Source organism: Lepidochelys kempii, chromosome 25 (assembly GCF_965140265.1).
Source record: "Lepidochelys kempii isolate rLepKem1 chromosome 25, rLepKem1.hap2, whole genome shotgun sequence".
Taxonomy (NCBI): Eukaryota; Metazoa; Chordata; order Testudines; family Cheloniidae; genus Lepidochelys; species Lepidochelys kempii.
This window is the reverse complement of record NC_133280.1, coordinates 6,636,485-6,653,762: the sequence shown is the minus strand read 5'-3', so window position 1 is coordinate 6,653,762 and position 17,278 is coordinate 6,636,485. Positions and strand designations below refer to the sequence as shown.

General features: G+C 42.8%; 1 protein-coding gene across 3 annotated transcripts in view; it reads left to right on the top strand.

Moving 5' to 3' along the window:
* AP3D1 (adaptor related protein complex 3 subunit delta 1) overlaps positions 1–17,278 on the top strand; it is a 73,572-nt gene that overhangs the window by 37,309 nt on the left and 18,985 nt on the right. For all 3 annotated transcript variants that reach the window (XM_073324264.1, XM_073324263.1, XM_073324266.1), the window contains 11 exons: positions 2,679–2,818; positions 3,120–3,193; positions 6,295–6,344; positions 7,531–7,580; positions 8,101–8,149; positions 9,502–9,647; positions 11,606–11,754; positions 11,848–12,078; positions 13,611–13,842; positions 15,896–16,041; positions 16,275–16,416. In XM_073324264.1, the coding sequence (XP_073180365.1) occupies positions 2,679–2,818; positions 3,120–3,193; positions 6,295–6,344; positions 7,531–7,580; positions 8,101–8,149; positions 9,502–9,647; positions 11,606–11,754; positions 11,848–12,078; positions 13,611–13,842; positions 15,896–16,041; positions 16,275–16,416 (1,409 nt within the window). The remainder of the gene's footprint in view (positions 1–2,678; positions 2,819–3,119; positions 3,194–6,294; positions 6,345–7,530; positions 7,581–8,100; positions 8,150–9,501; positions 9,648–11,605; positions 11,755–11,847; positions 12,079–13,610; positions 13,843–15,895; positions 16,042–16,274; positions 16,417–17,278) is intronic.

The following is a 17,278-nucleotide window of genomic DNA, read 5'->3' as shown; positions in this document are numbered from 1 at the left end:
GGGCAGGCTCCTGAGCACTTAAAAGGATGTGATCAGATTAAAAACACATTCTGTGTTTTTAAAAAAAATTAAAAAGCCATTACTTGTTACTAGGCTGAATTAATGGATTAAATCTTAATGACGTAAAACCATTCTTGTAGTTCACATAGCTTGGCTGCTGAAAATACAGTAGTCAACTTCGGGTTTTTTTGCTTCTCATGCCCTACCCCAGGGGTGCGCAAACTACAGCCCCCAAGCTGTTTTAAGTCAGCCTGCAAGCCACACCATGCAGCTTGGCCCTGCTCTGGCCGGGGTGCTGGATGGGGGCCACATCAAATGGCTCCCAGAAGCCACGGCATGGCCCCGCTCTGGCTCCTACATGCTCCAATGGGAGCCCCAGGGGCAGTGCCTGCGGAGGGACAGTGTGCAGACCCGCCTGGCCGCGCCTCCGCATAGCAGCCGGAAAAGGAACATGCCACTACTTCCGGGAGCTGCTTGAGCTAAGTGCTGCTTGGAGCCTGCACCCCCTAAGCCTCTTCCCCCTGCCCCAGCCCTGATCCCCCCTCCTGCTTTCTAAACCCCTTGATCACAGCCCGGAGCACCCTCCTAGACCCCAAACCTCTCATCCCCAGCCCCACCCCAGAGCCCGCACCCCAACCCCAATTTTGTGAGCATTCATGACCCGCCATACAATTTCTATTCCCTGATGTGGCCCTTGGGCCAAAAAGTTTGCCCACCCCAGCCCTAGCATAAAGCTGCAGTGATTGGGTTGTAATATCTGGATGTAAACGGAACATTTGAAATATTTCTCATAATATATCAGGAATCTCTTCCATATTTTTTTAAAAATAAAAACTGAATTTGGGGCCTAAACAATCTCTTTAATCCACTTGTATTGTAATGTTTTAATGTTAATACTACAAGACAAAAGGTAAAATACTGTGGCTAAATTCTTGGGGAATGTGTCGTAGCTAAAGCTACGTTTTAGTCACGGGTATTTTTAGTAAAAGTCATGGACAGGTCACTGGCAGTAAAAAAAATAAATAAACATTCATGGCTGGTGACCTGTCCATGACTTGTGCTATACCCCTGACTAAATCTTGGGAGTGCTGCTGTGGGGGGGAGGCACAGGTGGTGTGGGGGGCGTGCTGTGGCCAATGGGGGCGGAGGCAGCGCGCTGAGCTAGGAGCTGAGGGAGGGACATGTTGCCACTTCCAGGGAGTCCCCCCATGGTAAGCGCTGCCCAGAGTCCTCACTCCCTCCCGTGCCCCAGCCTTGAGCCTCCTCCCACACCCAAACTCCTCCTGCTGCTGCTAGAGGAGGGGGGCGCGGTGGCCTGAGACTGCCCCAGCAGCGGCCAGTGCGCCTGGCCCAGGGGCTGTGTGGGCAGCCCTGGAGCCAGCCACACTGGCCTCTGCAGAATTCATGGAATTCTATGACCTATGTGACAAACTCGCAGCTTTAGTCATAGCTAGCACAGCTAGGAAGCTTTCTTTATGTCGAGCAACTGTAAGAATTATTTACATTTCTGTAACCAAACAGTCTTCCCAGAATTTATTAAGGATGCTTATTTTTCCCCACTGGATGGAAATGCTGTATATTCATTTTGAGAGTTCCACCTGAGACTAAAGCCTGTGACTTTCAGCTGATTTTTGTTTAAAGAGAGAGAATGTAAACAGAGTCACTGGACTGATATGATTAGGGTAAGGCAAGACCTGCCCTCCAGTGATATATGCAAGAAAGAATCACTCATGTTAAAAGGGAACCTGCAAAGGGGGGGCGGAGGGAGCTGTCATTTTGCTCTTTTTGAGGTTTTGTGATGGATAAACCATGAAAGGCTCTTCAAAACATTGCTTGTTTGTTTTCCATTAGGAAATCAGGTTCTGTCTAGACTGCAAAGTCTGATCAAAAACCAAGCCTGTGAGAGTTGGAACAAATGAAAAGGGATTTATAGTCACTGTTTACCTTTCTGTGTCGTATAACATCTTTTAACTTAAAGAAAAGGAGTACTTGTGGCACCTTAGAGACTAACCAATTTATTTGAGCATAAGCTTTCGTGAGCTACAGCTCATGAAAGCTTATGCTCAGATAAATTAGTTAGTCTCTAAGGTGCCACAAGTACTCCTTTTCTTTTTGCGAATGCAGACTAACACGGCTGTTACTCTGAAACCTATCTTTTAACTTAAGTGCCTAATGGATACTTAGAAGAAAGGAAGCTTTTCGTCAAACCTTTAAGGTGTGAGCTTTAATAGTGGACATCTTGTATACGGCCACACCCCTTGAACAAATCCTCCAACAGAAACAGGGAAGACCAGAGCTAACATTCATGGTACTTCTAAAGGTAGAAAACATCTTGTATACCGCCACACCCCTTGAACAAATCCTCCAACAGAAACAGGGAAGACCAGAGCTAACATTCATGGTACTTCTAAAGGTAGAAAACAGTCATGCCCTTTTACATTATAAAGCAACCAAAAAAGGCACAAGCCCAGTTTCTTAAAATCATTTGCAGGTTCCATTTAAAATACTTGGAATATAATTTCTTCCATAGAGTAACTTTGCAAATGAGGATAAGCAATAATTCCAGCTCCGTACTAGTCTAATCTGTAGCTGCTCTTGTTCTGTTCATTTTGAGTATGAAAATCAAGCTACAGTTGAATTGTTGATTGGACCCCTTTTCTCCCACTTCTGTTTCCCAGGTGTCCAGTCTGCGGCAGTAAATGTTATTTGTGAGCTGGCCAGACGCAATCCCAAGAACTACCTTTCCCTTGCTCCGCTCTTTTTTAAATTGATGACGTCTTCAACCAATAATTGGGTCCTCATTAAAATTATAAAATTGGCAAGTATTCCAGTTCTTCTATGTTAGCTCTTTTCCAGGGCTGGTGTGCTCATTAACAGCACCTTGGGTGTGAAAATAAAGCTATCACTTAGAGGGATAGCTATTAGTAAATCCAAATGACAAGGAAGAGAAACAGACATCTGTTTATAATGGGTGGGAACATAACAACCAAAGGAGGCAAAACATCTCCTTTTAATTTTGTTTCGTTGTGTTGTGCCACATAAATGACGATAGTAGTGTTTTACCCTGGCGAAAGCTAGCTATTAAAGGAATTTCCCTTCCTCCTTTTCTTTTCATATAGTTTGGTGCTCTTACTCCATTAGAACCTAGGCTGGGAAAGAAATTGATTGAGCCACTTACCAATCTCATACATAGGTAAGTCTGAAAATATACTTGTTTCACCTCCTTAATTCTTCAGCATTGTTTGTGGTAGCATGAATGGAGTCCGCCTAGGTTTATTGCATGTAGAAATGTTTGGCTCCAGACATCAAAAGTTAAAATTATGTCACTGGAACAGCCCCAGTATAAAATATCCTTTTAAAACTTCTGAATGTGACTGGCAATTGGAAGAGACCTGAGAGAGGCCATCTAGTCAAGTTCCCTGTGCTGAGCCTAGGAAGGTGTGTAAGTTTAGACAAACTGGAGAAAGTCCAGAGGAGAGCAACAAAAATAATTAAAGGTCTAGAAAACATGACCTCAGAGAAAAGATTGAAAAAATTGGGTTTGTTTCTTTTGGAGAAGACTGAGGGGGCATGATAAATCTTCAAGTATGTAAAAGGTTGGGATGAAGAGAAGGGTGAAAAAACTGTTCTCTGTATCCACTGAGGACAGGATAAGAACTAATGGGCTTAAATTACAGCATGGGAGATTATAGGTTAGACATTACGAATACTTTGTAAACGTGAGGGGAAGTTAAGAACTGGAACAAATTGCCTAGGGTTGTGGAATCCTCATCACTACAGGTTTTTAAGAACAGGTTAGACGAACACCTGTCAGGGATGGTATAGATAATACTTAATCCTGCTTCAGTTCAGGGGTCTGAACCAGATGCTGTATTGAGGTCCTTTCCAGTCCTGCCCTTCTATGATTGGGAACCCCTGTTTTAGAGGGGGTGGGAGAAGAGGATCTTTTCTGTTAAGGCTCGCAGTAGTCATGGTAGGATTGATTGTTTATGTTGAGGAGAGAGGAGGTGAGCTGTGAGTGAGCAAGTTCTCACACATGTACAGTATCGTCTATAATAGTGGAGGGGGTGATGCCCGAACAAACCACTGTTTGTCCATTTAACATTCTTTGAGACTGCTCCATGGTGGAAGCTTAATTTTGTGTTAACAAGACAGTTAAAGGCCCATGGATTATAAAGAAATATTACTTAAAGTTAACAGTATAGCCGAGAGAAGGGGCTGGTCAAATGGCTCGAAAAATTTGTGCACAGACCTAGATTTCACCCCACTGGGGCTGAGAAGTGCAGCCGGCACCTGTTATGTCTCCAGTGGATGCCGAGTCCCAGAAAGATTCTTTCCTGGGAGGTGCAGGAGGAAAGTCAGGTCACATTGCTGCCACCACCCTCCCTCGGGGATTCTGCAGAATGAGCACTAGTTTTCTGAGAGCTCCCTAGAGGTCCCAGGCAACAGGGATGCTCTGAAATGGTCCGTTGCTTGGTCAGTATTGCCTGCTTTTTGAATTGTGGCAGCTTCCTTTAGACGGTCCTACGGCCACCCAGAAAGGAGGCTGCAATTGCTTTGTGCTGTCAGTGTCTCCCTCAAATAGGCTTTGTCACCATGGGTTCTGTGTCCCTCTATGTGCACCCTGCTTTTATTTGATCTCCCAGATTTTATAGATACTGTGGAATGCATTTTCGTCAAATTCCTCTTGCAGCCATTTACTAAGGATACCTCTATTCTAGAGGATTCAGTTGAGCCCTAGGGTAAACAACAAACATGTTTGGAGTGTCCAGAATAGCATTTACAAAAAGTTAAATTGAATTAATTGGCAGTCAATTAACTCAAGTTAAGTCTCAAGAGCAGTTAGACCCAAAGTGTTGAAACTCTGTGGCTAGTTCACCAGCAATCATTGTCTTAAGTGTAGTTAATAACTTTAAATTAAAGCATTACCTCAGTTTCCACAGTTCATGCTGCTAGAAGAGAAGCCCATTTGTTACTAATTATAGACTAAGGAACGAAAAGTGTCTGCTGTAACCCATCTCTCTCTTGAACAGTCAGCGGGCTTGCATCCAAATACCTAAAGAGGGTTCAGTTCATTGCAGCACTGGCAAAAATACAAATTTAGTACTACTTCAAGAAAAGCAGCGAGATGGACAATTTTTATATCTACACCCCCTCTCCTTCCCATGTCCTCATCCTGCTCCTGCAATAGTTATTCATTTAATTAGTTGTGAGGACTTTAACCTGAAGTCTGGTTGGTTTCCATCATATTAGTCATGATGTTCCTGGGCCAGTGTTATCTAATGCATAAGGCAAGAAACCTGCCACCAACTGCTAACAACATAGACAATAAAAAATCTTATCCTGGACCTGGGTGTCCTGGGTTTTTAGATCCTTTGTGCTTGTGCCTGGCTGTACTGGGTTTTTAGATCCTATGTGCTGAGTCATCTTTATAGTGTCATTTGTGACTGCTACATCAGGAATTAACTTGGTAGTTCATTACCTTAGTGGACCATCCCTCTGGGTTCTACTCCTACCATTATCATGCTCACTGACTCTGGCAAGTCACTTCACCTCTGAGCCTCAGTTTCCACCATGTGTAAATGAGGACACCAGCTGTGTATAGTGCTTTTGAGACTCTCAGTTGGAGATACTTTGCACGCAGCATGCTATTGAGAGCAGGCAGAAGTTTTGAGTGTGGACCCAAATAGAGATACATTTTGGGCAAATGACTTTTAAAGAAGCAGATTTTTCTCTAGTAGAGGTGAGTAATGGACACAATCCAGTAAATTTCTGAAAGGATCAGTTGCTTGAGCAGCATTTAATGGTCTTGGAGGAGAGAGATTTCAGGGCTTTCTACCAGCCCTTTGTTTCACATGCATTAGTGGTCTTAATTTGATCCTACCCTTATATTCGCTTAGTTCTTAGCCAAGTTTGGGTCAGTGGGCTGTACTTGATGCTGAGATCTTGAGTTTTTAGTTTCCCCTTACCACTCAAAATGGTGCTATTGCTTGCTTGTTTCCCAGAGAAAAAATGATGTAAAGTAGAACCGTGTGGATTTCTCAGGTGTCAGGAATATGGATTGAGAAACTCGTTGTTTACCACCCCACCCCAATAAATTTAGCTGGATTCAGTGAAGACTGGGTATTGAATGTTTTGAAGAATAAGAATTATTTCATCTAGTTCAAACATATATGGAGGAGGGAGGAAAGGTTGGTAATTTCTGTGTAATAAAAGGTGGTGTTTTTGAGAACTCTTCATAAAGTGATATTTTTGTTCTTTATCTGAAATACCTGATTTGTTTCTTCCCTGTAGCACCTCAGCCATGTCTCTTCTGTATGAATGTGTGAACACAGTGATAGCAGGTGAGAACTGAAAGTCAGCCTAAAATAGAACATGTTTAACTTTAACAGCAGTTAAATAACGTCCACCATAAAATCCATTTTTACCTGCCGTTTCAATTAACTTAATATAACCAAATGAAATCGCTTAGTGAACTTGGCTCACTACGTAATTGAAACTGAAATCCTCTGCTGTCAATATATAGGGGATAAACTAACAAAATGTAAATCAAACTTGCTAAAGGTAAAAGCAAACAAAACTTAGTTAACAATAATAAAATAATATACACACACTTTTAAATAATGCACAAACTGAAACCCACAAAACCTGGCAAATACAGTAATAAGCTATGTACCTATATGTAGCACCCTCCCATACCTCCATGCTCACAGACCCTCAAACTAAGCCAACAGTTCTCTTGATGCATGAGCCAGAATAGAATCCAGCACCCTCTCCCAGAAATGTTGGCTCTGCAGGGTTAGTGGGAGTAAAGAGAAATAACTCTCAAGTGACTAGAGTCCACAGATATGTCTGAATATTCATAGGGAACAGACTGGCTGAATAAGAAGGAGCTTTCTTCCTGCCTTTTAATGCCTCTTCTGTTGCCATGGACATGGATGCACTTTATGACAGGCAACACGATGACTCTGAGTTGTTTGCCATGGAGTCATGCACTGCCAAAGCTGCACAAATGTCCCCTGTAATCAACAGTAAAGCCTGCCTTGCCCTCTGAGGCTCTTGCTAACTTGATTGGGTTTGATGTAATTACTCTGAGTAGGATTCACTGCTATGTCATCCTTTCAGGGAACTACAGACAAAAATCCAGTGGTACAGTCACTGGTGACCTTTTAATTAGTGTCTGGATTGCTAGATGGAAACTGTAAAAGAGAGACTAAAGTTACCCTGGCAAGAGCAAAGCATCATGAAAACAGACCTCTTTGGGAGGCTTTGTAAAAGCTCCCCCATATGCCTCCCTTTGTTCTGCAACATCACACTCCTCTGTTCTTGGGGCCTTGCTAGAACAAACTTCACAGCTGTGTTGACATTGTACCAAACCATGCACTTTTGTGAGTGGCAGCCAGAAAGCACTAGGGCGAGACCACCAAACATATCTTCACGAGAGCTAAGCCAGATAGCATGTATTAAGTTTTATCTTGTTTATACTTCGTTGTGTGGAACAAATGTAACGTTAGTGCTTGTGTGTTTCAGTTTTGATCTCTTTATCCTCTGGGATGCCCAATCACAGTGCCAGCATCCAGGTACAGCACTTCTCTTAAGGTTTTTATTTTGCCACATTATACCTATTTATTCTGGAAACGGGGGGGAGGAAGTACTCCAGATATTTGAAGTAGGAGACTGCTGATTGGACAGCCTTGCTTATTATCTGGCTTTTATTATTTAGTTATTTCTCAGATAGGTTCCTAAACTTCCTTTCCTCTAAAATTCAGATTCTGTGTGCTGTCTTCTGCTTCCTCTATCCCCAAAGGATGTATGGAGCAGGGAAGGCCAGATGCCTAAGAACAAGATTCAATTTCAGAGGCTTTGCTACTGCTTTTGATCAGTTGCCACTCAGAATACAATTACTGGAGCTCCATGTTCCCTTCATCTTATGATCCGTTAATGTAACAGTACTGTTTTACCAGTTGTCACAGATCTTGGTAACGTTGCTTTGTCATGTATTGCACCCACCCAGTATAGCAAGTAATCTCCATTAAGGGAATATTTTAAATAGTAGTCTTCTCAAAGCTCATGTTAATCCTGACTTGCACTTTTTTTCAGCTCTGTGTTCAGAAGTTAAGAATACTAATAGAAGATTCTGATCAGAACTGTAAGTGTTGCTTGTCTTCCTTGAGGCTTCAGTGGTCAATCTGATGGGGCTAAGTGGCAGTGGTATTAAACGCAATGAACGGTTCTAGAAAACAACCTGTTCAGTATTATAGAATGCCCAGTATTGTGTGAATTGGTAGATGTGTACTAAAGAATTTCATATTTATGATTTTTGCTATTCATAAATACCATGTACAACTAGCTGTTCTTTAAGTAGATGAGTAATAGTGCCATTTATGGTATGTTAAATCTAAAACAAAAAAAATTTTCTTTCCATATCCTGGGTTTTCCCTTCATAGATCTTCCAGTGAGGAAGCACGTCCAAGAAACGCTAGCTATTCCATAGACTAATGGTAAAATCCAAGACCACCAGACTTGCTAGTGCTGGGAAGTGCATTGGCATAAGTTACTTGTAGCTAACACCATTTAAATCCTTTTTAGTGAAGAACCTTTTCCAAGCATCTATAGCGAGAACTATAAATGTCGTCTTCACCTTCAGAAGAGAACAGCCCCTTTCCCGTATAGTAATTCTGTTTGCACTATTGGAGTAGCTCGAACACTGGCAGAACCCAGTCATTGAGCACATGTGGTACCATCTTGGGCAGCCGTCTGCACGTCATCCAGTACCAACATTGGTGGGTGCAAGCAGTGCAGATGACCTGATGCTGCCCTGGCAGTACAGATGCTCCTAGCACCATAGTAATTTTCAGTACAGAGTGATCTTGCTATGCCCAGGCAGCCTGAGTCTCTTACTATCGGCAGCAAATTCCTTTATGATACCGGCTACCGGTGCTGTTTATATCGGGCACCTCTCCAGCTCCAGTCGGGGGGAATGGTTACTTCCTTTGCAATAACTGTGGTTCTTTAAGATGTGTTTTCCACATGGAGTTCATGACCTGCCTTCCTCCTCTGCTGCTATGGAGGAATGTTGGACCTGCTTTGCCTTTTCTGTCTTTGAGGGTGAAGAAAGAAGGTGGTCAGGGCATGGAGGGTGCAAGCACTGCAACCGACACTGCTGGCCAAAATAATCTAATCTTGCACACACAGTGTGTGTGCATAGATCTCCGAGCCACAGTGACTTCCACTCTTTACAGATGGTGAAACCTGAATGGGTGTGGCTTGGCTGAAAGTACACACGGGGTGGGCAGGGTGCAAAGGAAGAAATAGATGCTGTTCTTTTCGTTTTCCAACTGGTAAATGTGCTCCCTCTGTCAGAGTTTATCCCAAACAGTATATCTGGGATTTGAGGTTAGATGGGAAAGTCAACCCATCTTAAAATCCCCTGTGCTTGCAAGAAACAGTACAGTATTTGTGTATGTGGAAAAATTTTATTTTGTTTTTTTCCCCCCACAGTGAAGTACCTGGGTTTATTAGCAATGTCCAAAATCCTGAAAACTCATCCTAAGTCAGTTCAGTCCCACAAGGATCTCATTCTCCAGTGTTTGGATGACAAGGATGAATCCATCCGACTCAGAGCTTTAGATCTCCTATATGGCATGGTATGTTTCTGTGCATTCCTCCTCCCCTCCTTAGTTAGCACTTACAAAAAATCCCTGGGGTGAGATCCTTGCCCTTACTTTGGCCCCTTTATGCAGGGTGAAGGGGCTGGCATGACATGAAAAGATTCCCCTGATCACAGGCACTATAGAAGACCTCTATAAGGCTGCTTCTGAAGACCCCTTGCAAACCTTGGCATAGACCATACCAGATAACCGGCAGGGTGCTGAGGGTGAGGGCTGTAGCATACAGTGCTTTGGAAATTCCAGGCACCACTACCGTCTGTACTATAGATGCTCTAACTCCAAACACTACTCCAGGGCTGTCTAAATTACGCTGAAGTTGAGAAGCAGCATTAGATCAGGATGCAAAGTTGGCTTTGAGCTACCTTAGTATGCCATGCCTCACCATGTCCTTCTGAGGCCCTGAGGTGCAACACACAATCTCACCCCAGGTGCTTGTGCCTCTGTTCCTTTGCACGTGTGTTGTGTGTTGCTACTTTTCAAGGAAGATTTAACAATGCTGTCTAGACTGAAGAAATACAGCTTAATGGAGATAATCTTGTAGATTTTTTGAAGGCACTGTGGTTACAACCTTGGTGTATAAAGTGCCTTTCATCCAAAAAGCTCTATGAAAATACATTCAAATGGGGTGGATCATAGCAGACTTCATTCCTAAAATGCTGATATTTTGGCAGTGGAAGTAAAGAATATTGCGTCCCGTTTAAAGTGTTTTTCTGGTTGTGTCATAGTTGGGCAGAGAGTATCTAACCAAGTTATAATTGCTTGGGAGTCTTGACAAGAGGTCAAGATGTTTTTTACATATTCAAAAGACAGCCCTTCCAGCAATGCTGCCTAGCATTCTGCTGGAACACTGACTCAGAAGGAAGAGTGCCATATACTAAGTCATCAACAGCACTTCTGCAATACCTACGCTTCCTGGAAGGTCTCCATCTATATACTGATCAAGCCTGAGATGTGCTGTGATCGTAGCATGAGGTGATATGGCTGCAGACACTGGTGGTCACAAACTTGAATTCCCTACTGCTTGCTACATGTCAATGTATTAGGTTCCCAGAGCAGGTTAAAGTGCAGTTTTGCTCTGATAAGTGACTTATAAAGTTAGCATTGTTTTTTGGGTGGGAGGGGTGTTTTCATAAGTCTATCAAACTTGCTCAGTTTACAAGTGTAAAATAGTCTTTTCAAGCCATCAGCATGGCAACCGTCAGCTGTGTTCCTTCAGGTTTCTCTGTCATTGCCATACTGTAATACTAATTCTGAGTTCTGTTACGGCTCGCTATTGCAGAGCTGTATTGGATCTACATTGCTAATAGGAGTGAGAAGTAATAGCCAGATTTTGATTTTCAAATATGACTCTGCATACATGCATGGGGCAGATCTGTTAAAGTAGTATCATATTTACATAGTCACACTTCTGCTTATAATGCACTTTAAGGGGTGGAAATCTGAGTGAGCAGTCATTGGGAAAATACTGAAAATTAAAAATACTCTTAAAGTGTATGGGGTTAGCCTCAGATTTAAAATGTGATTTATGATATCCATAACATATCACCATAGTATCCTTGTGGTTATGGATTGAAAATTATTCTGATCTAGTGGTCAGGGTCTTACCAAGTTCAGTCCTGGGCTTATGCAAATAAACCTCTGCTAGATCAAGTGTCCAGTGACAGGTGTCCGGCCATTAGAGTGGCACAAATGCTATTGAGACGTGTCCCAACAAACAAATTCAGTCTCTGGCTGCAGCTAAATTGTCCAGCTGTCCAGAGCCAGAGGTGGTGTTAGTATCTCTGTATTCTTAATACCTGTCTCACCCAAAGACAGATACAGGTACAGCTAATAAGTATCTACTACTTTCCTCAGCTTTTATGAAATGGGAAAGACCTGGCAGCAAGTCTGCGTTACCTGTCTGTGGCTCATGTCTCATTTCACTCTTAAAACAGGTGTCCAAAAAGAACTTGATGGAGATAGTGAAGAAACTGATGATTCATGTGGACAAAGCAGAAGGAACAACATACAGAGATGAGTTACTGACCAAAATCATAGACATATGTAGCCAATCCAACTACCAGTACATCACAAACTTTGAATGGTCCGTACTTTTGCATCTAGACTTTGAAATAAGTAGTGATGGCACTGTCTGCTTGCCTGATGTTAAGAGTGTATCACTTTCACCTCCTTGTAGGTACATAAGCATCCTGGTGGAACTGACCCGGTTGGAAGGTACTCGGCATGGTCACCTTATAGCAGCTCAGATGCTGGATGTAGCTATCAGGGTTAAAGCCATTCGTAAGTTTGCTGTTTCCCAGATGGCCATGCTCCTGGACAATGCCCATCTGATAGCCAGCAACACCCAGAGGAACGGCATCTGTGAGGTGCTTTATGCTGCTGCCTGGATATGTGGGGAGTTCTCAGAGTAAGTGCAAAGGGAAAGTTTTTAAATCACCTTTGAAAGGTGAAAAGCAGAATGTTTGCTGATTGAGACTCCTCTCACTTGAAAGTGAAGGTGTCTTGGGTGATGGAAGCTCAGAACATGCACCATGGAGCTGACAAAGCAGTATTTCAGAGTGAGCACTGCTTTTCCCAGACTAATGCAGCTGCTCCTACCCAAGATGGTTACTACATGTGAAAAGCTGTTGGGCTAGTCTGTCTCTCTTGCATCCATATCCCTGCCAGCCGAGAAAGTAAGGGATGGATGTGGGTATAAGCAATGTAGCAGAGGCAGCATGCACATTCCCTGGGAAAGGTGGTGTTAACTCAATAAATCTTGGTCTGATTTAAATGGATTCTGTCAACTCAAATCTCAAGAGGCATAAGAGGTAATAGAGAACACTTTCCTGTTCAGTTTGTAACATCCTGCATTTGACAGAATTTTATGTATAATTTCCCCTATGCAGTCAGCCAGCTTCTTTTTTTTGTACAAGTCTTCCACACAGCGGTGGGAAGAGACTCCCCTTTTTAAAAAAAAATAGGAAAATGTAACTTGACCCACAAAAACTGGCAATGTAAGAGCTGGATTCTGTTTTTGCTTCTGCGTTAATAATATCACTTACTAAGTTCCATTCTGTTTAATAGGTGTGCACAGGTATAACCAAACCTTGGTTACTGGCGATGTATAAGATGGAAAAAACATAGCTTTACTGCTGGATCCTAGGCTGAGTTTGCAGAGCAAACGTTTATTTATTTTAAAAAAAAAAAAAAAACTTGTAAATTGAGCACGCTTTTAATAGAGATCACTGAAATGGAAACGAAAATGTAGATTCATAGATATTAAGGTCAGAAGGGACCATTATGATCATCTAGTCCGACCTCCCGCACAACGCAGGCCACAGAATCTCACCCATCCACTCCTGCGATAAACCTCTCACCTATGTCTGAGCTATTGAAGTCCTCAAATCATGGTTTAAAGACTTCAAGGAGCAGAGAATCCTCCAGCAAGTGACCTGTGCCCCATGCTACAGAGGAAGGCGAAAAACCTCCAGGGCCTCTTCCAATCTGCTGTGGAGGAAAATTCCTTCCTGACCCCAGATATGGCGATCAGCTGAACCCTGAGCATATGGGCAAGATTCACCAGCCAGATACCCTGGAAAGAATTCTCTGTAGTAACTCGGATCCCACCCCATCTAACATCCCATCACAGGCCATTGGGCCTATTTACCATGAATATTTAAAGATCAGTTAATTGCCAAAATCATGTTATCCCATCATACCATCTCCTCCATTGTAACAATACCCATGACTAAATCATAGCCTTAGTCATGAGAGTCTGAAACAAAAATGCTGCTGTCTGACTGGGAGTAGAGTTAGGCCAACACAGAGTTTTGCTGAAAATCTTTTAATGTCTAAGTAGTTTTTGTATATTTACATGAAACTTGGTGAAATGTCAAGCTTTTTAAATGGACTCCGCTCTCTTTCTGCCTTCATTTGCATCCATTCAATGTCTTTCAGACACCTTGAGGAATCAAACCAGACCTTAGAAGCAATGCTGAGGCCTAAAGTTACCACTCTACCAGGCCACATCCAGGCAGTTTATGTCCAGAACATGGTAAAGCTTTATGCATCCATCCTACAACAGAAAGAGCAAGCTGGGGAAAAGGAAGGAGCCCAGGAAATTACCCAGTTGATGATCGACCGTTTGCCTCAGTTCGTACAAAGTGCGGATCTAGAAGTACAAGAGAGGGTAAGGCAGCAAAACTATCTTTGGTTTTGTCAAAATGATCTTTAAACCTCTACTATCGGTTTAATTTGTGATAGTGAATTATCATCTTGCATGGATCATACATGTATTTTATATAAATACCTGTCATACAAGATCTCTGCTAGCATTCTGTACCTTGCATACTTCAGTGATGCAGGTGCGTAAACAATCCTTGTTTTATAGACGTGGATACTGAGACACGGGAAGATTGAATGACTTGCCCAAGATCGCTTGCACAGTAAGACTGTGGCAGAGTCCAAATCTGACTCGCAATCCTGTGCTTTAACCGTTAGACGGATCTCAATCTATATAAATAGTAGTTTGCAGTGTTGTTGTAGCAGTGTTGGTCCCAGGATATGAGAGACACAAGGTAGGTGAAACTTCCTCGGGTCTCAAAAGCTTGTACCTTCCACTGACAGAAGATCTCTGTGTAGCTTAGAAGTTGGTCCAATAAAAGACATGTAAATAATATGCAGTTACATCCCAAACCAATCATGCAAAGATCTAAATCTATAAATGCCATGTTCATGTTTGCATATTGAGCAGCATCAGTCTCTGTGATTTCATACCATGCCACACTTATCACCCTATGTGAGCACTTTGGGGTGCAACTCTTCATAGGAGGCCATTCGAAATAAGAGGTGACTGATGCAAACATTGCATTAGTGCGTGTTCCAGAAAGAATTGCTACAAATTTTGATACCTGAAGTGGTTTGTCAATCAGTGTTCTAAAAACTCTCTCAGCCTCTGATGGGGTGTACAAACCCCACACTGGGCAACAAAGGGGTTAAGGGATTATTTTGGGCTCAGCCGGCCCTTCCCCTTTCCATAATACACACATGCAGCAAATGCTCCATTTGCTGAAGGAATTAAAAGGCAGGGAATTAGCTCATTTGGGTAGCAGACCTGCAGCCTATGGCTCCAGCAGTGCAGAGAGGAGGGAAGCTTAAAAGCTCTGACACAGCTGACCAAAGGGGCCCTCCCTGAGGAAAGGGAGGACCCACCCCAGAGACAACCAGAGGGGGAAGTATCCTGTGGATCTTGGACATTGGTAACCCCGCCCCTTTTCTTATTTCGGTTTGGATTTCCCCACCAGGGAAAGCCTTGGAATAAGCTTGGGGGACGGGGGGAGGAGGAAGAGGCCCAGGGAGGACAGCCTTGGTTGCCAAGGCCCTGGGTTGGAGCCCAGTGGAGTGGGAGGACCTGGGCTCCCCTCCCTGCAATCCTGTTGGCAGTCAAGGGTTGCGACCATGACGACTATGCCAAACTCCCCAACCAGACTCCGAGTGAGGACTATTACACAGCCCCAGCTGAATCAAAAATTGGCATTGGGGTGCAAGGTGAAGGGAGTGAAAGTCCATTATTTCCAGTGTATGGAAGGAGCAGAGGGTATAGAATATAGATTAAAAACAAAGTGAAAATTATGTGCATAATTCAATGTACTTTAAAAAAAAAATCCTCTGACTTTTATAACCAATGCAGTCAGTTTTGCCAACTAAGCCATGAAATCATAGTAAGGAAGAATAGGCAGTGTAGAGAAAAAATTCCTTTGAGGCTCAGTAGTCAGTGACCTGCACAGCAAGAGTTGATTCCAGTTTGTATGTGGTGTTAAATGTATTCTTCATGCATCAACATTACTTTATGTATAGGGCTGGGAGCTCCCTTGGGAGCTTCTGAAAATCCTGCCCACAGTGCGTTTCATCCTAGTATCTGAGTGTTTTGTAAGGGTGGATAAGCATTGTCCCTATGTTACGGATGGGGAGGCACAGGCACAGTTCGGGTTGTATGCCCAAGGTCACATACTGAGTCTGTGGGAGAGCTGGGTAAGAAGTCCTGACTCCCAAACCCCTGCTCTAATCCAGCTGCCCACAGTGCCTCCTGTAATCCTCCTCTGCCAGTCTCTGTAGCTTCAAGGATGTCTGTACAATTATAAAATGCTAAATCTTACTGCAGCTGTCTACTCTTTTTTCTGGTTCAGTGACTGTCAGTGCATTGAGACTAGTTCTTAAACCATTTTTTGTATTTGGTTTTCCAGGCTTCTTGCATTTTGCATCTGATTAAATACATTCAGAAGCTACAAATAAAAGAGGTGCCTGTAGCCGAGGAAGTGATAGCCCTGTTTGCAGGTGAACTGAACCCAGTAGCTCCTAAAGCACAGAAAAAAGTCCCAGTTCCGGAAGGGTAAGATTTTTTTCTCCCTCCAGTCTTTTAATTGTAAGCTCTTAGAAAATGGGAGTATGCCTTTCTACATGTCTGCAAAATGCTTAGCACACTGTTAAAATTCCAATAATAAAGCTTACTCTGAATGACTAGAAAGACTACACATGGCTGTGCATGTGGACAAAGCTATATGTTGTAAGTAAATATATTCTGACCTTCCAGTCTGAGTCTATAATTGTTGCATTTGTTGCCAGTTTGGACCTTGATGCCTGGATCAATGAGCCTCCATCAGATAGTGAGTCCGAAGATGAAAAACCCAAAACAATTTTCCATGATGAGGAGCAAAGGCATTCTAGACATAGACAGCCAGAGATTGATGAGGAAGAATTGGCCAGGGTAAGTGAACATAAAAATACAGTTTATGTATTTAAAAAAGTGTGATAAAGTGGTATTGCCAACATCATTAGAGAAGTTGGAAATGTTGCCATAGCTGCATAACTCAGATGGGAGCTATGCCTTTCTCCCCACTTGGGAACATCTTATAAAGCAAGTAAGGATAGAAGTCATTGCATTCAACTGCTTAATCATTGCAAACTGCTCCAGAGCCTGTATGCAAATCCATACTTCTAATAATAATGTTGTCTTGGTCCATGCTGCTTTTCTCTTTCAAGCTGAGAGCAAAGTTTTTTTGCAACAGATTTTCCAAAGGACTCAGCAGCCAATGTGCAGAGTTCTTCTGAAAGTCTAGCGGCTTGCTTTTGTGTCTAAATGGGAGCTGAGATCTCTCCCAAACTTGGCCCCAGTTGTGTGTGCTGAGGTCTTCTGAAAAATCTAACCAGTAAGCTCTGCAGGTATATACTGTACTGACTTCTGCCAAGAAGATGGACAGACTTTAAAAAATTTAAAAAAAATAAAATCAAAGAAGGAAATGCCTGGTACTCTATCCAGTCGAGAGTCACTCGATTGAAATAGGAGTGTAGGTTTTATTTACTGTAGATGTGCAACCCTCCTCAATTTGCAGTTGACTTTGAGGCTTGTAGCATTGTACGAAGTCTGTTAGAGGTGGACATGATCAATATTGGGAGTTCTGTGTTGGGCTTTGTTACCAATTTTTTTCACAAAAACTGTGAAGGAGAGTACCCACACACTTTTGGTACACCACCCATCTCTGCAACATGTGCTATTTGTACCACAGGAAGACGTAGGGATTAAATAGGAGTTGAAGTCAAGGTGCCTCCTCTGAAACCTGTCCAGAATT